Raw genomic sequence first — 25,533 nt, 5'->3', positions numbered from 1 at the left:
ACTAGAATTCCAAAGATTTAAATTAACTCCGAATGGCACTTGAGAGCTGAGTGAGCTAAATATTGCCCTTCATAATCCCCCACCCTTTAAGTTAGGAAGGTTATATAATGTCATATTTTTTAAACTTTTGTAACAAAGAATTTCTTGCGCTTGTCTCCCATGCTCTGCCATTATTGTCTGTTACAACCAAATGCATTCAGTCCCTGTTTACTTTGGGCTGAGAGTAGGATTAAGTATTGGAATTGCACATTCCCACCCTGTGCCAGAGCCTCTCCTGGATCCCCCTGAGAAAACAGATCACACAGAAATCATTCGTTTTAACTTCCCACAAGAAAAACATTCTCACACTTCCTTCTGCAATCCTTTGGTTTTTCATGTGAAAGTCTAGCAGTATCTTCCTGGAAGGAATTCCAGAAGGATTTGTGTGGTGTATTTGAAGAATTTTAGAAGGATTTGGGTCCAAAATATTTCTCAGGAATCCATCAGTATATTTTTTGTTTGGGGTAGAGTCACCTAGAAATGCTAGAAGTCTGGTTGCTTCCTGCTTTACAATATTTGGTGAGACCTTTATTTCTGTTAATGTGATCTCTGCTGGAGATGAATAGTATAGTACAACTGGGCAGAAACCTTTACTTGTTCCTTTGCAGCCCACACACGCTAATGCAACTCCCCGCTCGAACATATTCTAATAATGGATGTTTAGATGGAAAATTGTGACAATCTTAACTCAACTCAAGCCACTGAGCACCTGGTGTTTTTGTGAAATCACAAGACATGAGTTCCGTACTGTATTTTGGTATCTCAAAGAAAATACTACTGAACAACATACCCATTTGTTGATTATTGAAAATGAAAATAGTGTAATTGTATGTGCCCAAAATACTTACATAAAGCTTAGACTGGTGCATTTTCACTGTGCGCCATTATAAGTAAGAACAAATCTATGGATATAAACCAAAGGCAAAACATCAACATTAATTGCATTAACTTGGAATTATAAAGGCAAAATACCTGAAATTTTGTATGTCTGAAGTTTAATTTAAAAAGTGGCCACCTGGTACTGGTACACCTGGTACTGAACTACGTATCGGTGTAGTTATAATAAGTGACCACTCTATTTTATTATTGTCATTTGTCCAAAAACACTTTAATTACAGAAAAATATTTTTTCCCTCCAGTTCGTAATACAGTATATCAAACAGAATTATTACAGAAGCCATCTAACACCAGCAAGCACACACCTTTTAAATTACTTTTAGCTCAACCTTTTCTTTTTACTGACTGCAGAGACTATTCCATAATCTTGTGGAAGGAGAACTGAAAACACTAAGATTATGTCTCAGTCGCTGAAACATTACATCTTCTCTGAGAATCTCTGGTCTCTTACAGGTGAATTTTTCCAAAGTAAGAAATCAGCGTTGTTTTCATCATAAAAATCATGATTATAGTGCATGCTCATTTTAGATATTCTGCTTTAAATAAAACAAAACTACTTTGTTGTAGTGAAAGTAGGAAGCTGTAAAAACCACAAAGCAAATTTAAACTGACTTTGTCTTGGACCAAATAAAATTTTCATGTCTTGTATGTACTGCCACTGGGTAGAAGCAATAATTATTTGGCAGAGAAGAATCCACTACTGCATACAGGGTTATTTACAGTATGTGTAATGTGCTCTGGGATCAGAGATTTGATTTTAACTGGATCTGTACTGTACGTCGGCTTATACAGTATGGTATTTTTAAACAAAATGAATCTTGTTTGAGCCAGATTAATGCAGGACTTTAACCTAACCAAAGTTCTTTAACCTGACTGAATTTCTTAATGAAAAGCACTGAGATGACATACACAATAGAAACTTCTATCAGGTAGCATTTTTTAATTTGAGTTTGACAAGTGAGCCGAAGTTGACAAAACTGGAGATCATTATTCGATTTTAAGATCAAGTGAACAAACCTGGAGATTATTATTAGATTTTAGACACCCATATATACAGAGTATATGCATGCTTTTTAAAATATAATACAGGGTTTAAGACTAATGCCTTATGTAAATTATTTTAGTGTCAGTCCTTAAGTTACAGTCATAAATTACAGACCCTTTCAATTAGATAAGGACATTTTCTTCCATTAGACATCCTTCCAAACATGTTCTTTGTAGGTTTAATTGGTGTCACCAAATTATCCCTTTGTGCTTGTGTGTACCCTGAAATGCACTGGTGTGCCATCCAGGCTGTAGTCCTGCCTAGCTTCCTGTGCTACCAGGGTAGGCTATAGGTTGCTGTGAGCATTAACAGGAATAAATGAATCTTTGCATTTCATTCTTAACCTTAATCAACAATAACCTGGATTAGCCCCCACACTTTGGTTAATTTTACGCCCTGTTGCAAAAATGTTTTCAGCATACCATGTTAATTGTACTCATCAGTGGATCTCATCCAACTGTTTTTTAAAGAAGCCAGGTGTTTTTTTTTTAACAGCATGGTGAGGTAGCTGGTTCAGACACTCCCAATCTTAACCCCTATTTTTAACGCACATTCACGGGATTTTCACTTGGATCATTGCTGGTTTTGAAAAATTCATTATATCGAAGTATATATAACCACAGGTATATATGGTCCTGTCTTACCTGCAACTATCACTACAGTACCTCTGCATTTTTAAATATAGAAAAGAGCGTCATAATGACGAAACCTAGAAAAACCTTTAAAACACCTTGCTTGGAACTGTTTTATTACTTTGTACTGCTATTATTGGGTAATTATATCTTAGAGATCAAAGACTTTCATATCTGAAAACCTAATGTGGGTAAGGTTGGTTCCTATTTTTGTTTTTGTATAAAATGATAAATTGCTATTGGCTATTTTATTCTGTTGTTCTGACAGTTGTGTAAAATTCTATGAAGAGTCTGTTGCTGATATTCTGGTATTGTTACCAACCTGATTTTCTGTTCATCTCCTTTTGGCACATTTTATTTTTTAACCCAGTATCTCTTTACTAATATACACTCCCTGGCTTCAAATACCACTCTCTCTCCGTGATTGGGAATGGGAAGGTGACTTGAGCAGCACAGGATAGACGTCCATCACTTTCTGCAGACTTCAATCCTTCTGAAAAGTGTGGGGTGTGCAGTTCAATCCCACACATCATTACCCTCATCACAACCTCAACTGAAGGCAATCATGTTGGAAGAAGGAAATGAGGGACTGAGCAGCAAATATTTCCGAACCTTGTAGATTGCGTACCACCTCTTGTTCTAGCTGTCTGCAGAGGCTCGATGAGTATAACACTAACAGCTGGTGCTGTCCTGATATCCTGAGGTGGCTGTTTTGCTCCACAGAGGTGCTAGACAGGAAGAAAGGGGCTATAGTTGGAGTGAAGGTGAAGGTGAGCCTTTAGGTGACATTAGTGGATGAGTGAAGGGAATGAGAAGGAATATAAAGGTAGACAAATATCACTCATGCTGAAAGACAAGTTGCATCTAACTCCTCCCTTTTTTATCTGTATTCTACCGAAATATTCTCTCTTTGTGACACCAGCAATGAAGGAAAACTGGTTATAGCCACACACATACCTTTACAACAGGAATAAAGCAGCTTCCCTTGTATTTTTCATTTCTTATAAGATATGCCTTATCAGAAATACTCAATATTTCTCAACGATATTGTTTTGGTCTCATAAGACCAGAACCCCAGCTTCAAACTTCATGGTTGTACTAGATCTCTGGGATCTCAAGGAACTGTGAATACGAATGAATATGTATCAGCCCTTCTGCAATGACTGTAGCAGGACCGCCACAGGTGCTGACCTGAAACAAATGCATACAGAAAACAGAAACGTATTGTGCTTAATGATCTACCCTGGCTGATCGTAAGTGATATACACACTAATAATGTTTGTTTGTCAGCATTTTTTTCCCACAACTACTGAATATTAAAAAAGACATTGAACACCAGGCTTCTCTGATTATATAACATGCTTTTCCTATAATCTCACTGAAAAAATAAAATGAACATACAGTACAGTAGTGGCTTAAAAGTAGGAATGCATTTTGGAGATGCTTTATCTGCAGATGACAATAATGATGGATGTTCACGGATTCCAAGAAAAGGATTCACCATTCGTAGTTAAAAATAAAACCCAGAACAGACCTTCTGAATTCTTTTACTTAACCTATGAAAGTACATTCTGCAAATTATTACATCTGGATGAAGTATACACATTTTTCACATAAGAATTCAAAGGACAAATTAAGTGTTTTCCAAGATCATTCATGTTTAAAGATAAATAGTGTTTCTGTTTATAATCTATTTCAGGCAATATTAGTATTGGTTTATGGCCTTTTTGGTAGTTTTATTTTGAGGAATTGTACCTCTGTACCAGTAATACAATGTGCTCTACATCATCTTCTCTTAACTTCATAATGATGCATATTGAATCATTTTTCCTCACAAAGCACCTCATTTGTAAAAGAAATTTCTGAATTCTCTAGACTATTAATAAGTTACATGGGAAAATACTTTACCCCCTCTTTACCTCCCCCCCCCCCCCCCCCCCCCGCACCCACATGGGTGACACTTGGTACCCATTGCACCAGCCAAGCAATTAAGTGAAGTAAAAAATACATCACCAGTCGGATTTAGGGAGGCAAAATTATGTCCACCCACAGTAGATTTTAGCCAGGACAGTAGGTTTGAGTCTCCTACTATAATGAATGGTGCCATTATTTGAATCTATTAAGATGGGAAAAAATGATTCCTCTTCAGTACAGATAATACTACATCCAGAACTGGTGCTCTCTCACAAGCACTGGCCCTCCCTGAACATCGGCTCTTCCTTGAATGTGATGTTAGGAAAGCCAGCTAAGAGGTCCTGATAGTTCAGTCTAAGGCCAAGTGATTTGAGATGCACTGACCTAGTCCACTTCTGAACCACGGGCTTCTACCTCTCTAGTCTACCTCCTAAAGGCCAGTCTTGGCAACTATTTAGCTCAAAGACTGAGACCCTGGCTCAGACGGGCTTATTGTAGACCTCGCTGACCTGACCTGTCGACTCAGAAGATATTTCCTTATCCCTTATATCGAAGTTGTTTCAAGGCACATTCTGCAGGCTGCTTGCTGTAGTCCAGTTGGAAAAGCTTCTTTGATGTCCTTTATAGACCTGATTTTTCACATTTCTCATTTGAGCAATGGCTTTTCTGGCTTCCCAGTTCCTTGAATGATGGGTCCTGGACTTGCCTGGACTTAACTGGTGTGAGGAGGCTGACAGCTTAGCCGCAATATCCGGAAACTGCTTGGTATACAGTAATGCAGTGTACTGTAGCTCAGGCATGATGAGGCTCTGACATTTGCTTTTGGTTATTTCATCTAGCTCAGGGTTGAGGTTGTAGCCCTGAATGACGGCAGCACCGTACTGAAAGGGCTTCAGGGAAGTGTCTTTGATCTGGGAAGGGTCCACAGCCCCTTCATCCTGCAGACAGGTCTTCATGAGCTGGACCCTTCTCTCTCGAAGGCGCTCCACTTCTTGTTCCATCTCCTCTCGTCCCACCGTTTCATCGATCTTCCTCCAGAAGGTGGCATTGAAATGCAGGTAGAGCTTCCAGTCCAGGGAGTTCCATTGCTTTATCTTCTCCATGGCCCGAGGGGACAAGTCCTGCCTGGTCTTGTTGCTTCTGCTGTTGAGCTTGAAAGAGACCACGTCATCCAACTTCCAGCAGAGGGCGTTCTTTAACAGGATCATGGACTCATCAAAGTATTCAGACACCAAGATCAGGTCGAACGTGTTTTCTATCATAGTTATAGACAGGTTGGTGTATCTTTCACTGTCATTGGCATTGTTATTGAAGCCAAAGTCAAATGTCAGGAGGTTCTTGGCATAATGGTTGTTGTTTAAAGAGGCATTATAGTGCTTCCAGGGATTTTCTAGGAACTCGTCCAGGTTTCGTTTCCTGAGGAAGGCAGGAATGCTCTTGTAATAGGAGAAAATGGACTCCATCATGGTGACAGGATTGCGCACAATTGAGAAGTAAAATGAATCTGCTGGCATGACCTTCTTGACCTGTGAATACAGCACAGTAGTTAATCATTCTTTTATTAAAACTGCAATCTTTGATTTTTAATATATTAAGGTAGAATATCCTTTACCATTTTTTTGTTTGCTTTTCAAGAAAGGCCTAGTCAGAGTTCAAATAATAACAGAATACTATGTCTGTGAGATTCTACCCTAAAAGCCATAAAGGTAATAAGAACTCTTTAAAACAATTTCATTTAGGACACTAACCAGTAGAGAGGTCTACCTTCATTTCAAAACAATGCACAAATCAATTCTTTTTTATTTATATTAAAAAAACACCATCACAAGCAACACAATTCAATTTAAAAAAATGAGTTAGTATCTCACCTCAGATGACAAGAACCTCATATGATTGCACATAATGTCATATTCCTTCACGGTCCTTGACTTGAAGCCTTCAACAAACAGAGATGTGAAATACAGTGGATAAAACAGCTGGCTGTGTTTGCTCAGGGGGAGAGCAAAGGTGAGATTTCGGCTCTCTCCAAAACGGTATAATATGTTGAGGATTGTACTGCTAGCTGTTTTATGTGTTTTGAGGAACACAATGTGCGTCTTTGGCTGGCAAGTGTCCTTCTCTTCATTTTGTGCTCTTTTGGCACTGGGTCTGCCCAATGAGGAGTGGGCATGTGGTAGCAAGTTTGGATTGAGAGGCGAAGGCACAGAAGAGGTAGATGATTTTGGCTTGGAGATTTTCTTTTTCTGCTGTCTGTATGCCTTTAGATGTTGTTTGGTATTAATTGTTGAATTTGAAGTGGACTGCAATAGTTTTATTTGATCTTGGAGAGAACCCTTTTGATATTGTTTGGTTGAATAGGTTATACCCAATCCTACTGTGGTATTTTGTTTGAATATGTCATCTAATGATCTTGGATTGTGGGCTAAGGTATTTCCAGCAAGGCCTGTATAATTTGGAGATTTTGTATACCCTCTGACAGGTTGTTCCAATGTTACTGAATGAACCATCTCATCCATGCTTTGAGCACGAGCAGTAGCTACTGCTTTGTTTGATTGTTTTGGATTTTCTACCTCTGTGATTTTTGTGTTCTTGTTGGCGGGAAGATTGTCCTGATGAGACAAACTTAAATTCTCCATGGACAGTACTGATTCCCTAGGACCTCGGGAATCATGGCTTTTCACAGGCGGCAGTGAATCCTTTGCAATGTGTACAACATCATCTGCCTTCAGACTGGACGGATTGCCATGTCCATGGCCGTGTCTCTCATTTTTTAGAGTGGTGTCCCTGCTTAAACCCTGGATGTATTTCATACTACGGTTTCTGCCGGGAGATGCTTCTTCTGACACCTCTTGTGTTGTTGTGATTGTCTTTTGAAGTTCAAAGGTGAATCTCATGTGGAAAAGTTTATCGTCGGTGAACTGCTTAGAAATCTTGTCACTCCTGAAAAAAAATTAGAGTTCTTGATTAGCAAATTGACAGGATACAGTTGTTCTACCTGTCTTTTTTTTCTCGCTCTTAAATAAAGAAGAGCCTACTCGGATGTTTACTACTGTATATAGTAATATAGTAATACTATATGTTAATACTACCATACTAGTAATACTATTTTTTTCATATTAAAAAGAATAATGACTTTAAGAGTATTTAAAGAGGTTTACAGATAAATGATATACTGATTAGTTTCCTAGCATGGTTTTGAATAGTTTTAGTTTTAGTTTCTTCACCCTAAGCTAGTAATTTTACATGGTGAATTCATGTTAAATGAGGGAAATTAGAATATCTACTTTCAAAAGAGAGTAAGAATGGTACCAAAGAAGTTATCATTCAGTCATTCGTTACATATGCTGGATTATTGTCAGTACCTATTAAAATCATGACAACTGACCTGTATCGTCTGGTCATCCCTAGTATTTGTATGGCCACACAAAGAACTGTTAGGGCCATTAGAGCCATCCACATGAAGCGCAGATGACTACACAGTGCTGCCTTTACACGCCTGGAGGAGAAAGGAAATCAAGGTTCAATCAGCTTCTCCTCTGGCAAGTTCATGGCAGTTTTGTAAATGATACTGTACAATGACAACTGCACAGATGCCTTATCTTATTTAAGCACCACGTAATTAGACATGAGATAGCCTTTATACAAATTTTGCTACCTGACAACAGTCCCTTGGGTCGAAAATATCCTTATCACTGTCAATCAACATGCTTTCCACTTTACACACAGGAACATTGGCAAGATTCAATATCAGAGAGAAATATAACTATACTAAGTTTCCATGAACCATGTAGAACTTTAAATACACCTAAATTCTAAGCGTTTGTTAGTCTCCTTAATAGGATATGAGGCCGTTTATTGGCCACTTATTTTGTGGAAATCCCTTCCACAATACTGTATATCTTACATAAAATATTCACCTTCTGCACAGCATTGGAGAACAGTATAATGCTTCCTGTGTATTTAATCATGGCCACAAGGTGGAGCTATTATTGTATTTTTACAATTGGGTTATCCTAATATTATGGGTAGACCTTTGGATTCAGAACTGAAATGCTTTAAGCCCCTGTGGCAGGCACTGCTGTTATATACTGGGTGAGATATTTTGCCACCAGAAATAAAGTTCACCCATGTTGTATAAGCGGGGACCAGCATTGCTGGGGGGGTGATCCTGATAATAATAATAATAATAATAACAATAATAATAATAATAATTGCTTACACTTATATAGCGCTTTTCTGGACACTCCACTCAAAGCGCTTTACAGGTAATGGGGACTCCCCTCCACCACCACCAATGTGCAGCACCCACCTGGATGATGCGACAGCAGCCATAGTGCGCCAGAACGCTCACCACACATCAGCTATCAGGGGGGAGGAGAGCAGAGAGTAATGAAGCCAATTCATAGAGGGAAATTATTAGGAGGCCATGATTGGTTAGGGCCAATGGGAAATTTGGCCAGGACGACGGGGTGTCCTGATGATGGGCTGGTGTCACATCTAGAGTGGGGGAGTCACTAACACTACAGAAACCAGGATGAGCTCTGACATAGACTTCAGACACTTAAAATAAACTTTGGTATAACTTTTTGGGGGTCAGCAATTGAATATAATCTAAGATGGTTTATATATCTGCGGAATATACAGTATTTTTATATTTTATATACAGTATACTTTGAGGCATGTTTTCTTGTGTTAAAGTGATGAGTGAATAGAGCCGTCAAAGTATGAAATACCACCTGCTTTCTGGAGACACATTAACCTTTCACACCTTTTGTGAGCTTCCTGCCATAATAAAAGCAAAGAAGGTGCTTGTTTGAACCTGACCACTTTTTACAAAGCTGCTTAACATCTCTACAGGAATAATCAACCCAGCAGCCGCTTCAATACCAAAGTATTGACAAACCACCCACGGGACATAAAGCTGACAGGCAAGACATTTAAAAAAGGCCTTTGTGGTCTCTTCTGTGGTTGCGTGCAGCTGTTGAAGAAATGGCAGATGGCAAAATGGTTGACAGAGTTTATTAACTGTTTATGAATCGCTAAGCTTTCAGCGTTTTGCTGCCGTTTCTGAACTCTCCTTAGGGAAGGACACCCTTGCCAGTGACTCAGGACCGGAAATAGTATCAACTGTAAATGCATGATGAGAGTGAACGGTACTGTAAACACCAAAGATGTCTTTTCTGAATTCCGGGAGTCTTGAGGAGAAAAAAGCCACCCGCATCTTCACATCTCACCAACTGTATTGTAAAGAACGTCTCTTGGCACTTGAGAATTAAATCATAGACAAATTATACATCGGGTTGTGCTATTTAGGTAGCTGAAGTGTTCTACAAAATCAAATACTTTAAGGAGTTGTGCTCCAGAACTCATTGGTTCACTAATTTGTAGACTGCTGACACTGGATACTCGTCCAACACAACTGAAAATGGGAATTGAAAAAGATCACTACATCTACAGTACATCAGGTTGGGCATTTTGCTACTCAATTAATTAAAATCCTGTAAAAATAAAGACTGCTAACGCAAACACAGCTTTATCAGTAGAAAAAGGACAGCACTACTGAATTGTGAGGGTTTGAAGATGTACCACTGCTTATGCAACTGAACCTAAGGTTATTTTTTTATTCTGAGCAACATTCTAGTGGCTTTTTGGTCAGAAAATGCATAGCAAGCCAAGTGGACTTTCTGCTGGGGAATACCATTACTTGCTCAATAAAGTCTTCATAAAACATACCAAAAGCTCCAGATGCAGCAGAAATCATAAAAAAGAAAGCTGAATGCAAATCACAATGATGTACTTATGAATGATATAACATAATATCACAAAAATTATATCATTTGTAATATGTCATATAGATCCTTTAAAACAGAATTACAATCCTGGAGTAATCCCTTGTATGTTAGACCAAGAATCTCAGGAAATAGGCAGAAACTAATTCAGCTTGAGTGCAGTTTTGCTCCAGAGCACCACTGGGGTGACCTAGATCAGTCTGAATGAAATTAGAGGCAAGTGGACGAGAGAAATCTAAGAGTTAAATGGCAGTGGAAATGTAGCTGCCTGTAACAGAGAGGGAAAGGAAACATGAGAGGCCTTTGCGTATCTAGAAAATGGAAATGTTGCCCAGGTATGGGTCACACATGGGCCATGGCTGCCAGTCAGATTGTGTGACTGCAGTTTGCAATATATGGAACAAAAGGAGTAAAATCATGCACAGTTTTATAGAACTGCTCTCCAGTGTTTGATATTATAAATACAAATTGGGTTAGCATTCTCAATCATGTGGCCCAGAACTGGGCAGCCTGGGTAAAATTGGATTTATGGGTCTGATAAAACAATATATTTACTGACCAAAAAAATAGAAACAGCTAAGAATCTGATTTTGGAAAAAAAACAAACATTGGTATTATACTCATTTAAATGGCCCATTCCTCCAGAGATTTCTCAGGTTTTTACTATATGTCTTTTGACAGCTGAAGTTGAAATGACATTCTCCATTCACGTTCAGATTTTGTCTGACTCAGCCTACTGCTAGACTACATATTAATTCTGGTATTGTTACTGTAGTGAAATAGAGCTTCAAAATTAGATTTTCATAACTGCTTTTCGTATGTTGCTTTGCCAAATCTTTTGCTTTTCCTGTAAGAATATTGATTACCAACAGAGCAACACACGTTTAATGGACCAAGCATTACCAAAGTAATGTTTTTCAAACATTACAAAACCTGAACAACAGTGCTGTTTGTCACTATCTGAAAACCTTTTACTACCAGGTGTTCCTAAATTAAAGAGGACTGGGGAAAAATATTCAGGAAGTGACCTTTTGTACTAACACAGTCATTAGTACTTCCTCCAGCTATGAGGTTTAAAAGGTCCCTCATTAAGTTATATTTGTTTCTATTTTCTGAACTGTTCTGTGTCAGTAGGGAGATCTGAAATGAGTGGAACAAAGACAATCATGAAACAAACAGTTTTCTTCTGACCGTTGTACATTAATTTTTATAGAAACACACAAAGCCTGGTCTTTAATCCTTTTAGATGGGCTACTTTTCTTATCTAATCAGTTACAAGCTCTCCTACTTCTTCCTGGTACCTTTATTTGCACTTTGTTAGTGTGGATCACATACTCAATCAATCCCTCCCTGGAGAATTTGGTAATTCTGCAGTCACTGAATTTTTCAGCATAATTTCTAGCACAGTTAAATACTGTTTATTACTTATTTTTTATATAACTAATATGCTGCTTTTTTTACTTCTAAAAACATTTCCATTAAATATCTAGCTGAGTCTGTGGGAGTCAAGTGACTCTAGAGAAAATTGTGTCCACAGAAGTCTGCTGGGAGTGAACAACACTGCATTGATGGCAAATGTATTTTTTTTTAGAAAAGCAGTGCACGCATGAGCTCTTTCAAATCAGTCCAGAAATTGTTTGATGCACACATCTTTGGTTATCTTTTGATTTCAACCCAATTAAGCATCTGCAGCACCTACAGAATTATCGCCATTCAGCTTCCCAATTATAAAGGAGAAATAAAGAACAAACAGTCTTGCCACCCTTACTTAACATGTAGTTGGTCTTTTTTAAGTTAAGGATTTCTTGTGTAATATTGGAGTGAAATAAATAATTGAGATGTTTTTTTGCTGTTATTGTTAAGGTGTGTATGTTTTTTTCTTCTCAATGAAACTAAGGGACCGGCTCTCTATTTCTGTCTCTCTCATAGTGCGATCCAGCCTTTGAAGTCCTCCTACACATCCAGCCCTCCATGACTTTTCGTCTGTTCCGATCAGTGCCCTTCCTGCTACCCTCTCCTCCAATTATCCTTCTCCTTGTTCATAAAATCAGCTAGACGTCCTGTCCATTCATCTCTCTCATTACAGAAGATTACTGAGTACATCGGGCTCCCTAGGAAAATTAAAGGGATTCCTAGGTTAATTCCTTCAGTACATTTAGTCCAGAACTGTTCGCGTAACAAAACAGCAAAATAAAATATCTCTACTTTATCAATATAAATAAAAAAAACATTATTTTAACGTCAAACCTGCTGAGAACTTCCACATGCTGGATTTTCTAAAAAATATTTAGAGAATAAGAAATAGTGGTAGACCTGAAAGAAACATACAGTTACAGTATATCTACAGTAATTAAGGTTTTGATACATTTCTTATCACATTTTTTTTTTCAGAGCATAAGAACACACAGAACACACAAAACATATGAAGGATGGAAACATACACAAAAAAGGAAATTTCAAATATCAGTTCCGCGGTATATCTGGCAAGATCTTTATCAGTCAGCTCAAACATTTCAGCCTCTCATGGCCTATTTTTAACTTGATTTTTTCACATCTTTCAAATTCCAAAGCAATCAAAATCCAGAATGCTATGAGCATGCCTAGCTTTGGTCATGCCTCACACAACTGACCAGGACATTTTCTGTGGCTGGACAAGGCAGGAGTGAGGCAGAACAAGTGATTGAATTTAGTCAGGTGGAATAATATAGTTTTAATTGGAAAGCTCACAGGCCTGGTATCAACTGTAGGAGAAAAAAGAGGTGGGAATCAGTAACAAAACCTATTACAATAAACTAGTATATTTAATCTAAACTACATAAATGTGGTTGAGTTGAGGATATGTATTGTGACTTTGTTTTAAACAGCAGTTCGATTTACAAAGCAGCAAGAGTTTATTATATTCTTATATAATGGTTTCTTTAATCCCAGCCATTTAGCAACTCAGGCCATTTAGAGAAGCTCAGGTGCAGCTGCACAAGTTTACTCAGCTTTGCAAGAGCACATTTATCACTATGATGGTCCACAGAGACATTTACCTTTACCCTGGTCTCTGAGAAAGGACTTAATCCTAATCCCTGTATTAGTCCTTCAGACTGGTAACGGGGATATTTGATTAGTGCTCAGTTTTTGACTGTGGTTAATCACACAGAGTACTTTCTTTTTTACTTGTCTTTCTATGAATGGCTGTTCCAGGACAGAACTGAGTTTCAGTGGGATTGTATTGTTATTAAAACCGTATTATACTTAAACCGACATTTCAGTTTAGGAATAAGTTATAAAAAGTCTTTTTCAGATTTTTCTCCTTCACCTTTAATTTTTTTCTTTTTTTACCAGATTTTGTCATCTTTATGAGCTCTGGATGGCTAAATTCTTAACAACATTCAGGAGACGTTGATTCGGTTGCTTTTTAGCACCTCACTCACTAAAGGCATCTGCACATAACTCAGGTTGAGCCCTGAATCCAGACATTGCTTCTTTAGACTTGCATCCTCTTACTAACTGATTCCTCATACAGTGATGCACAACGGGCAGAGCACTGCTGGAGTGGGAGGGATGTTAACTGACCAGCGTCCACTCATCTGTGGGCGTAGTGTGCAGTATTTCAGATAATGAATGGCTCTCACTGCAGGGCGCGTATGAAGAACATTTTTGCAGGTTATCGCATTCCTGCTTAGCAGCATGAGGGGTTGTCTTCATGTCTTCAAGTAAAAAAAATCTGTGTGTTTTATCAAGAATAATTGGTGAATCACTGGTCAGGAAAAAAAGGAGAGCTTGCTATGCATGTTAATTCCTGAGATGAAATGCTACATCTATGAAAACAAAACGGTTTGCCATATACCAGCATGTCCATACTGTACCTTACATAGAAACAAGCTGTCTTTGGTGCATCAGCAGACTAATAAAGTTTACTATAAATACTCTGGCCCAGGTTATTTACACTTTATGTGCATTACGAAGAGCAACAGAACTGTCTCACACACATTCAAAACTCAGTTTCTCACAGTGCCTTGTGCAGACCTTCCCTCCTCTCTCTGTTGGATATTTAAGATAGATTAGCATCCACCTACAAAAATCCCCTGTCTATTTCTATGGATTTTAGACTTAAATCTCTGAAATCTTAAGCATTGTCTGAATCAACACTTTCACCTGATGGCTGAAACAATTACTTAACCACTCTTTAATACTGTACGTCTGATTGCTTCAGTGTATTAAATGGTTTATTCACTATACATAGCTTATTATTGCTACTTTGTATGGCTGGGGCATTATATATTAAACAAAAAATGACCTTGTGTTTTTATATCTCATATTAAATCATGCCATTAAACTGACCTTCACTCAGCATGAAGGAAAATCTTAAAGTAGCTCTCTCATGTTAAATATTAATTTCCAATGCCATTGAATGTGATTGTTAATATTTGCCTTAATTCTTACGCAAACATGATATAGATGGAACCTTGCACCACATCCTACTGTAAGTCCTACACTATTGTATCACTATTCAAATTGGTGGTGGAATGATGGCTTGTTAAGGCTTTCTCACTTCTTAATGCTCTTGTTCTTGATGCCTTCTTAACTGAATATTGACCAGATAGGTCCAACACACATTTCAAAAAGAAAGGAGAGATTCACATGTAATTAAATCACCTATCAACAAAAGACAGCACGCCCTTGCAACAATTATATAACCAATTAATTCCTGAGGTTTTAATGATATTCTGATTCATAAAAATACCAAAAGAAAATATATACTTGTTTTTGATTCCATTTACGCTAAATAACATTTACGTAAAAACAAGAAATTAATAACTGCAGAAAAGAACATGATTAACATCCCTGAAGAGATATGAGACCAATTGGAAAGCAGCTATTGACTTGCTTTACGTGACATCTTAAAAATCCATTGCATGGGATGGCAAATGTTTTATGCTGGCTCCTTACAATCTAATTTAAACCATTTCTCTTAGAGATGCCATTTTCTGTGTTCTGTGTAAATGTCTAGAAATTACTACAGAGAAACTGTCTTCATTCATCTAATCATTTTAAAATTAAAACTTGGAAAACTTGGTTGTGCTTCCCATAAAAAAACAAAAGAAAATATGCTGTTCTTTGTGACTATTAAGGAATTACAAGTAAATATTTTATTTCTCAAAACATTGCTTGGAACAATCGAAGTCAACAAAAAATGTCTTCTATACAAATAGAAAGTATGACATTTATATTTCAAAAGAATCTAATTTCAGTGAACTAAGGTGTAAACATTAGTTAACACAATGACATCTCCCTTGGGAACACTTTGCACTCTCCAGACTATCAGGGATTGTTTGTCCAGACTTCTATACACAGGCAGGCCCTCAAGTTAGTTTCATACTGTGCGTTTTATACACGCAGTCGGGGGTCATCTCACCTCAGTGGTGACTAAGATGTTTCTGCCCCGATCTCTCCACACAAGACAATAATATAGTATTTATAAACTCTTTAGCCTTATATACTGTGTGTGCCAGTTACTGTATGTTTTCAGAAACATGTAGCAAAAAATTCTTGCTGGTTTCACATTTGAATTACATCTGTGTACACCTCTAACCTACAGAAACATACTTTAAACAAAATGAATAGCAATCCCGAGGTACATAAAGTAATATGAAGTTGCTTGGTCATTATTGTGACTAACTATAAAAAAATAAAATACTGTAACGCATACGGCCATCAGGGTGCGTAAGAGCCGGCTTACCAGAGCGGTGATGTCACCGCCCTTCCCTGTGATAGCAGGACCACAGCTACTGGGCAGTGGAGAGATCTTTCTTTGGCTCACCGGGCTGGGTCCCTGCTGAGTGACGCAGGAGTCCTGGGTTCGAGCCCCCGACGGTGTGGGGCCGACCTAATGCGGCAAGGGTGCTTGCCTGAACCCCTGTTGCGTTACAATACAATAGATTTGTATTGTGAAAGAGAAGGCCAATGTATTTAGTAAAATACCGTATGCTGCCTCACTCACATGTATCTGCTCTGTGTAAATGTTTTACAGTAATGTAATGAGCCTACACACCCTCTATATATAATTTCCTAGACCTTAAACAATTCACTTTCCTCACACATCAAAGAAGGGTAACAACCTGCTGTAGTGTTCAGACTTTCACCCATCGGCTCCGACGCACGTATGGTACTGTTTTCGTTTAGTTTTAGTTTTGATTATGCCATTGTTTTGAGAGGATTTGGAATGTTAAAGTGGTTTGGTGACAAATTTGTGGCACTGTTTGAACTTGGCTTATGGAGCTTTTTTTTATAATTTCATGTCAGTTCTCTATAATCATTATGTACACGCAGTGCTTCAAGCACTATTTTCTTTTTTTCTCTGTAGTGTTTTAATACAGTAATTGTACCCATTAATTTAATTGTTTTTCATGCAAGGGCTGCTGCAGCACTGTTGACACACATAGACCTTTTGTGCAAAATCATACTTTAACTCTGCGTCTCTATTGGACATGCCTTTTTTTAATTTTATATTTTAGAGAACAGAGCAAACCATTTAAAATACAGATGACATTGTACAACAATCCTTTTACAATAGAAATTTACCAATATACACCATACGTGAAAATTTAGTCTATTCTTATGTTCCCCAAATATTTTACAATTACTTTACTTCTAATCAAACTATATGCATTCAAAATAGGGAATATATATACTGTATGTTCTTATGATTTTTGAAGAGGGAAAAACTATTTAGATATGTATTCTTAATTCTAGTCTCAGTTAATATGTATCTAAAAAATCCATCTAGACCAATATTTGACAAACCAATATAGACAAACCTGTTCGTCTGTAATTTAAATGAAAATGTTACTTTTTCCATTATGTAAATTTTATTTATTACTTAAATCCAACTATTCACTGTTGGTAAATCTGGGGAAAGCCACTTTCTTGTTATGGTCTTTTTACCTGCAGATAAAAGAATTCCAAACATATATTTATCAGTATTTCGTAAGTGAATGTCCTGTACATGTCTTTTTAAATATACACAAATTGTTTTCTGTTGAACTCCGTCTGGGTAATTCAGCCTACAGCATTTTAGGGGCATTTGCCTGAAAACAGTTTCTGTACAGGTATTTTGTACTGCCGGTGAGTCCCTATTACCTGTAAAGTGCTTTGAGTGGAGTGTCCAGAAAAAGCGCTATATCAGTGTAAGGAATTATTATTATCATTAAATCAATGCTTGGTTTATTTAGGGTATGAATAAATATGGAAGCTACTTTATATGATGCTTTACAGCCACTGCACTAAAAAAACTATAGAAGCACTTTACAGAGGTGACATTTCAATATTATCCATTGCTAACAGACTGTAGTCATATGAACAAGTTTCACTGACAGCTCAGGACTTCTGCCTGGTAAGAACTCCAGCGGTATTAAATGGGAAGACTTATTTTAGATGTAAATGTGTGTTTGCATATAGCTGTTTCCTAGAGACAAAAACACCTAGGAATGCAACTTTCTTTGTAATTCACAATATTGCTGGTCTTCCATTATCCATATCATACACAGCTGTTACCATATGTACTTTTATGGAGAGAACAAAAACATTAAAATAAATCCATTTATGCATAGTATGTATTTATTCTAGCTGTTTAAATTAATAAATATCAGAAACATAAAGTAGGGAAATTGTTTTACATTGTTCAGCTTTGTGCCACTACCCTTTACATTTAGTTCATTTTGCTCTTTTATTAGGATCTTCTGTTAGCATTAATAAATTACAAGTAATAGGTTTATTCCATGCTGAAAAGAGAAGAAAGAAAACACAAAGTTTCGGCTGTGGAGCCTTCTTCAGGAGTAAGCAAGAGAGCAAACTTACACCCGAAGAAGGCTCCACAGCTGAAACGTTGTATTTTCTTTCCCCTCTTTTCAGCATGAAACATTTACTTGTTCCTTCGCAGCCTACGCATGCTGACGCAGCTACCCACCTGAACTACATAAATAAATTAGTATTACTATATAATACAAAATGGAAAATGTCCAAGTATACTGAATAGAATAAGAGATGAGCTCAAAAAGAAAAGTCAGGAAATGCAGATCCAGTATCAAGTCATGTACTTTTCCGACTATAAAACTTTGGTACAGGTTTGTTTCAGGATAGTCTTCACTTGCACACAACCAGAAAAATGAATCAGAAAAACTGTTCTATCATGTAATACACGCTCATGCAGTCCCGCCACCATTAATGAATTTAATTCCTAAAAACACACCTCCACTACTTTACTGTAGATCAGATTCAAGCCTTTTTTTTATTTTCCCATGTTTGACTAGTCAAATACTGATTTTGCATGACTATAATCCCCACCTGAATAATAAAATTGAACAAAACAGGAAAACAGTCAGGATGTTGTATATGATCATGCTTCCTCAAAGTGTCTGATTAGACCCTAGCTGTAATTTCTTAGTACTTCCTGCCTCTCATACCAAGGTCAGAATCGTTTGTGACCTCAGCATCTCACAGCAGAGATGCTCAATAATGGTAGTCCGCCGGTATGTTTCACTACTGATTATGGAGAAGTCCAATAGGATGATTTTGTCATTGCCTTTGAGGATTTTGAATATTTGAATATTTGATTTAGTCCTCATAGAACAGAAAATACAAAAAAAGTGTTCCCTTATTCTTCAGAGAAAAAAAAAATCCTTTAATCCCTGGAAAAGCATCTGGTCACTCAGCTGTGGACAGATTCCAGAGCAGCAATATCATTTTTCTAAATCTGGTGATCAAATTGCACATAATATTCTATATGAAGTCTTACTAGTGTTTTCTACAATTTTAACATGATGTCCATTGATTGAAATTCTTTATTTTTGCTATACCGTGCATTTTACCATTCTGTTTTCCTTCTTATTGCAACCCCACACTGTCTGGAATGCCAAAGTGGTTAAATACCTAAGCCTTTTCCATAGACACCTTTGTGAAGCTAGAGTTTGTTTCATCTTCCTGCATGTATTACTCTGTACTTGTGTACATTAAATGCCATATACTATGTGTGCCCATCTTATAATCCTCCAAATCTTTTAGAATTTCATTTGCCGTTCTTATAGTGTTTTGTAGGTAATCCCCCAATTGTAGTATCATCAGTGAAATCTAGACTGTTGTTTTAAATTAGAAAAAACACTGGTCCTAATACAGATCCCAGTGGTACTCCACTAATTACATAATCTCGTCTCTGTACTGTTTTTTGTCCATTAAACATGTTCTTTATCCAGATGCATGCATTTCCTTGAGTGACTCATCCCTTCAATTTAAGAAATAAAAGACTTTATGCCTTATACCATGGGATATACTGTTTTTATCCATTGCCGCTGTTGTTTTTTAAAAAACAAATAGAAGTAAGACTTTTTGGTCTAAAATTGCTTTTAGTTTTGCCACTGTTTTTATGGGCAGGATCTACACTGGCAATTTTTCCCAGTCAATGGCTATTAAGCCTGCCTTGAGTAATTGTTTTCTTATGTGATTCGTCAAACCTAGGATAGGCAACTTCAGTGCTCGAGCTATGTGTTACTGCAGGGTTAGAAGTTCCTCTTAATTAGCACTTGATAATTGAAAACATAGCTGATTTGACTTCAGCTAATTGAGTAATTAGTTCAATTAAATTACTAAAGTCTGAAAATCAGAAACAAATAAAAGTCAAGGGCCAGACTTGCCTACCCCACATGAATCAATTTTAGTACCTGTTAGCTTGACTTGACTTTCTTTTGCTTTAGAGAGGAAACTGTATTGGGCTTCAAGCAGAATGTAATGTAAAAAGAAGAATACAGTTAAAATAATGTAAGCTGTTTTCTACTGATTCTATATTTCTCCCATCCAATTTCAATTCATTCCTTCAAAATCTGGTTTCTTAAAATTGTAAGCTTTTTTTGTTTGGACTCTACCTGTACAGTTTCAAAGTGTGCTTCAAAGCATTCTGCAGTCACAGTACCTTTGCTTTCAGGCTATAGAAGATTCCTTCTGCCCTTTTTTGGAAGGTAAAAGTTCATGGATCAAAGGCAGCTCCTGTATAGCAATGTCCTCATCCAACATCTTGCTGGATCTTTTACTGGGAAGCGCTGTTAAACCTCTGAACAAAATGTCCATTTTGATAAACTGTGCATTTTACTATTCTGTTTTCCTTCTTATTGCAACCCCACACTGTCTTGAATGCCAAAGTGGTTAAATACCTAACCCTTTTCCAGAGACACCTTTGTGAAGCTAGAGTCCTCCACTTTTTGGAATAATCAGAAATTGACTAATTTCTGATTAAAGTTCTGATTAATATTAAATGGGAATAGGAGTTGAACTACAGTATGCCTACAGCCCAGACTAAAACCAACTCCCTTTGTGTTTCTACGCTTTTCTCTTAATTGCACTATTGTTTAATTTGAAAAGGATTTAAAAAAAAACAGATACGAAAGGAAGAAAGTAAAGGTTTCTATTGAAAAAAATACAGAAAACATTACGACAGATAAGCTATCTGAATAGCTCAAGTGCACTAGTGTCATAGTCCATGAAAATGCTTTTAAAGTACAGTATGTACTGTATACTGTAAAATCATATCTGATAGTATTACAAAAGCACTGTGTCTTGGTATTAATAATTAATTGTAAAGTATTTATACCGTTTTAACAGTCACCTGATACAAGAGAGACAAAATAAAAAACTGACATTTAAAAAACTACATTTTGGTATGTTTTCCCTGTGATGAGCTTATACTCTGTATCTATAATATTAATTCTAAACATTCTTCCTTTGCAAATGAAACTTTTCAAATATAAAATAGACAAATGTAATATTTGTAATTATAATGTTGAGATAATTGATTCAGCACCACAAATGAAATACATGTACATGTATTAAATTCTATATACTGTATATACAGTGCAGTTCATTGGTATTTGGACAGTGACACAATTTTTGCTGTTTTGGCTCTGTACTCCAACACATTGTATTGTGTTTATTTTATTTAAGATTGTTAATGTGTCCATTTACTTTTGGTCCCCTGAAGTTGGGGAACTATGTATAAAAATGGCTGTGATTCCTATATGGTTCACCCAATATAGATGTAAATACCCTCGAATTAAAGCTGACATTCTGCACTTTAACCTCATAGTTTCTCACTGTTTCATTTCAAATCCAATGTGCTGGAGTACAGAGCCAAAACAACAAAAAATGTGTCACTGTCCAAATACTTACGGACTGCAATGTATATCATTATTTTATTCAAAAGGATTTGACTTTTGTCTAAATGTTGTCAAAGAGTTATTTCTGTTGAATGTGGAGCATATAGGCAGTTTAATTGTACTGCATAACTATGGTGAATGTTTTTTTTGGTACCAGGATACAGTTTTCATAGCGACAAATTTAATCTTAAATCTAGAAACTCAGAAAAGATCTACTGCACTTCATTTGAAAATTAATCAGAATAAAATGAGAACCTAACTTATTTTAGAGTGAGATATTAAATCCCAAAATTTTCTAAACATGTAGGTTTTAAAGATGCAGTACTTTTTTTTTTTTTGCGAGCAAGTGATCTTGATACACCTGCTCAAAACAGAACTCGGTAGCTTGCAAAATTAATTCCATACTGATAAGTGCCAGCTGCATGCTAGGATGCCACTTGTTCACTACAGCTTGAAACAGGTCAGAGACTGGTGCACTTTCCTACCCAGGCAGGCAAGCTCAGTCAAGCAGCCAAATGTCAAATATTCAATAGGTAAAATCCCCCATCACAATGGACAGATATTTAGATATTTCCTCATATTTTGTTTGATGGATGTCCTGGTTTTGCCATTCAAAATTCGTAAAAAAGATTGTGAACAAGTAAAAAAATATGGAGGAGGAGGCACAGGTCATGTTTAGAGTTCCTAGATACTTGGTTACCTGTAACAGTTACAGCAGTACTGTACCTAAAATACGAAATATGGCAGAAATGGGTTTTTGATTGCATGTTTGTGCTGTGCATTTTTTATGTATGATTCTGCATTAAAGGGGGGCTGCAACACTATTTTTAAATTTTGGGTTTATAATGAATGAACAATGATGAGTGCATTATAAACCACAATGAAACTACCAAGTACATGGTAACAGAAGGGCCACCTGCCTAACAAATAAAATACATTTGCATTCATTTTGAGTTTTGCAGAAGTGCTCTATCATTTACATTGGTAGTACTATATTCTATGGTAAATCACACCTAAAACAAAAATTCTAGCTGGACTTATATTTTTGGAGAACTTGTTGCGCTGAACAGCTGATTTGAATGAATTGAACTGAATTCAACATATCGAGTTTTGCTGAAAAATTCTACTTGTAAACTCCGCATGCAGATCACGTTCAAACCTTTTCTGGGGTGAAATGTCTGGTGAACAAACTGTATTTATTTGATGTACATCATGCTGAATCTCATGATTCAAGAAACTTGTTGATGGGACCAACAGTGCCCATGTTTATTACCCATATCTTGGATAGTTGGCAAATACTGTATGTCATACTTGACATGCTATGTCCTGAACAGCCCAATAAGCAACAGTGGGGCATCGTTTAAAAGACTGTATATACGTGAGTTCAAACAGACAAAAAAGGATTAACGTTGTTAGGAAACCATGTTTCTCATTCATTTACAGCAACTAGTGAGCAGGAAAAGCCGTTTTTACATCACAATTCACACAAACTCTCACTTTCGACCATGATAAAACCAGCAGTTTCTTGTCTGCCAGTGAGAAAGTAGTAACTATACAGTACTTTCAAGAAAGTTAACGGTTATGAATTTAATTCAAAATTTGTAATAACTTGAGTGATTCCATCAATAAATTTATTTTCTTACCGAGATTTAATACCCAGTCTAAGAAACTGGTACTACAGTTCCCCTTTACTGGGTAATGTCTGGTATACTTTGGCAATGGTGGACCAAACATCAGTTCTTTAAAAGGAAAATTTTGGTTACAGAAACCAATCTGTTTCATGGTATAAAAACATACCATTTCTACACATACTTTATGGATGAGAATGGCACTGAAAACAGAAAAATGTTATTTGTTTCGTAATGTGTGCTTCATTGATTAAAAAAAAGGATGCCAATAAACAGAAAACTTGTAAAGAAACTTACAAGAAACAGACAAGCATAAACCGCCTGGATAACGAATGTAATATATTTCCATACAACCATTTTCAAGAAGGAATTAGTCCAGTAAAGGGCATATTAGAACATAGAGAGACAGAGCCTAACCCAGCAGACATTGAGCACAAGACAAGATACAACCTGGACAGTGTGCCAGTCTATCATAGGGAGCACACACAGGGAGTCATTTTCACATCATGCAGACTCCATATAGAAGGCCCCCAGAATGAAATCATACCCAGGACCCAAGATCGGAGACAGCAGTACTAACACTACAGCTATACCACTCTGCTGCCCTAGTGCCTGCTATTCCAGGTTAATTCAAGTATACAAACTAAAAGATTAGCATTATCTCAGGATGTAATCAATGTTTTCTTTAGAACCCCCCTCCCCAAAAAAAAAAAAATTATCCCAACGTTTACAGAAATACAATTATTCCTTAACATAAAAACACAAGTAGAGTAGAAAGTAAAATGCTTTTCCAGAAACAGAGGGATTCATAACGATATTTGTCGGGTTCCACTTTTTGCATATTTAACATAAAGCACTATCACTGTATTAATCCATGTACACCGTCAGATTGAAAACAAATTGTGTGTAATCTTATGCCATTAGTTGGCTTCATTCACTTAATGGAATTACATCAGAAAGATGCACGTCTGGGATAAAAACGACTTTCCTTCAGCCCTTGTGCCTTTGATTTTTTAATACATAATTATTATACATTGACCTCAAAGCAGTCTTCAAAAGACAGTTAATAATTACAATACATTTCTACCATTGAGTTGCAACAGGACCGACGCAGATTTACCTTAGAGACACTCATTATCAAAACAGTCTGGGGTTAATGAGTACAAATACCACGGTGACATTAAATTAAATGTGCCTCGTTCAAAAAAGGTTCTTGTGTCATAAAGCACACCTTAATCATTGACAAACCACGTATAAAATTACCTTATCACGTAAAACCCCAATGATACAAAAAACAGAGCTAAAACAACAAATTATGACATGCTTCAAATCAATGTACAGACATTTTAGACTTAATATATTAAGTATATGCGAATATCAACAAGACATGCTATTAACAGTTCTATCAGTAATTGTGTTGACTCGCTGTAACAATTCACACATTTGTTGTCACACTGGCTTTTAAGATAAACTTGTAGCTTTTCTGTCTGAATTGCAAGAGGGTTTTGTATGCGATAGACACTCTGACAGTTGTGCATAGAAAGTGCGGTCAAAACCCATGTTAAGTGAAATCAAGCAACAATGCAAAATTGCATAGAAACTCGCAGAGAATGTGGCTCTCGAGGCTAAAGCAGTTACAGCCGTCGAAGGTTCACATTGCTGTGACTGACTGGTCTTGTGCAGTGTATTCATAATCGGACCGGGACTCAGATTCAGTACAGAACTAATACTGTACATGCAAGAGTGTGTGCAACTGAAGACACTATATTAAATGCAAGGTGCTAAATCATATGCAATATCATTTAGGAAAATCTGATGACTTCTTAAAACGTGGCTATGAAGTGTACCAACAGCGACGTAAGGGATACAACAAAAACCCCGAAAACCTATCATTAATAACCTGATCGGCCGCTTCGTTAAGGAAATGTTAAATGTACTGTAGCTGTTAGCAGCAAAACATTCTGCAACTATATTACTGTTAACACCGTGAATCAATTATAAAACTATACTATAAATGCTTCCCCATTCATAAACAGATTGTACAGAGTGGGTCTCAATTAGCACACAAACAAATCCAAATTTCAGACACAGACCCTACATAATTCCAATATATGGTCCCTTTTGTGATGTAACACACTGGTACAGTATTAATGTAGGCATAGGTGTAATACAACAAGAATGTGCAAATCATGGACTTTACTTACAAGGACCAGGGCTGTGCTGTCTTCCAGAAACTCGGAGCTCTTTCCTTCATTGCTTTCCCGTGCGGAAAGGGCATTTGATGCATCGTTGCGTGTATAAAGAAAGGTTCGGTTCCACAGCCCTCGTATTTAGAAACTCAGTAAAGTCACTTCGCCAGACGCTCCAGTCTTCAAGACCTTTCTAGTTCAGACACTGAGC

At 36.9% G+C, this 25,533-nt stretch overlaps 1 protein-coding gene across 1 annotated transcript; it reads right to left on the bottom strand.

Annotated features, from left to right (window-relative positions):
• Positions 1-1,856: 1,856 nt before the first annotated feature.
• Positions 1,857-25,533, bottom strand: LOC148676935 (uncharacterized). Its single transcript, XM_088615875.1, has 4 exons — positions 25,338-25,533; positions 7,913-8,023; positions 6,396-7,467; positions 1,857-6,053 (listed from the first exon to the last, which is right to left on the bottom strand). The coding sequence occupies exons 1-4, from the start codon at positions 25,418-25,420 to the stop codon at positions 5,088-5,090; spliced, it is 2,232 nt and encodes a 743-aa protein (XP_088472001.1). The 5' UTR covers positions 25,421-25,533; the 3' UTR covers positions 1,857-5,087.

The sequence above is a fragment of the Lepisosteus platostomus genome, chromosome 2 (genome assembly GCF_059453375.1).
Source record: "Lepisosteus platostomus isolate fLepPlt1 chromosome 2, fLepPlt1.hap1, whole genome shotgun sequence".
Classification (NCBI taxonomy): Eukaryota; Metazoa; Chordata; class Actinopteri; order Semionotiformes; family Lepisosteidae; genus Lepisosteus; species Lepisosteus platostomus.
Note: the sequence above shows the minus strand (reverse complement) of the source record. Positions and strands in the feature narration are given on the sequence as shown.

Bases quoted from the DNA above. Each gene is read 5' to 3' on its own strand.
- LOC148676935 (XM_088615875.1), bottom strand. From the start codon at position 25,420: ATGCATCAAATGCCCTTTCCGCACGGGAAAGCAATGAAGGAAAGAGCT. The intron at 8,024-25,337 runs GTAAGTAAAGTC...TTTCTCCTCCAG, and splicing joins ACAGCACAGCCCTGGTCCTT to GCGTGTAAAGGCAGCACTGT. The intron at 7,468-7,912 runs GTCAGTTGTCAT...ATTTTTTTTCAG, and splicing joins GGGATGACCAGACGATACAG to GAGTGACAAGATTTCTAAGC.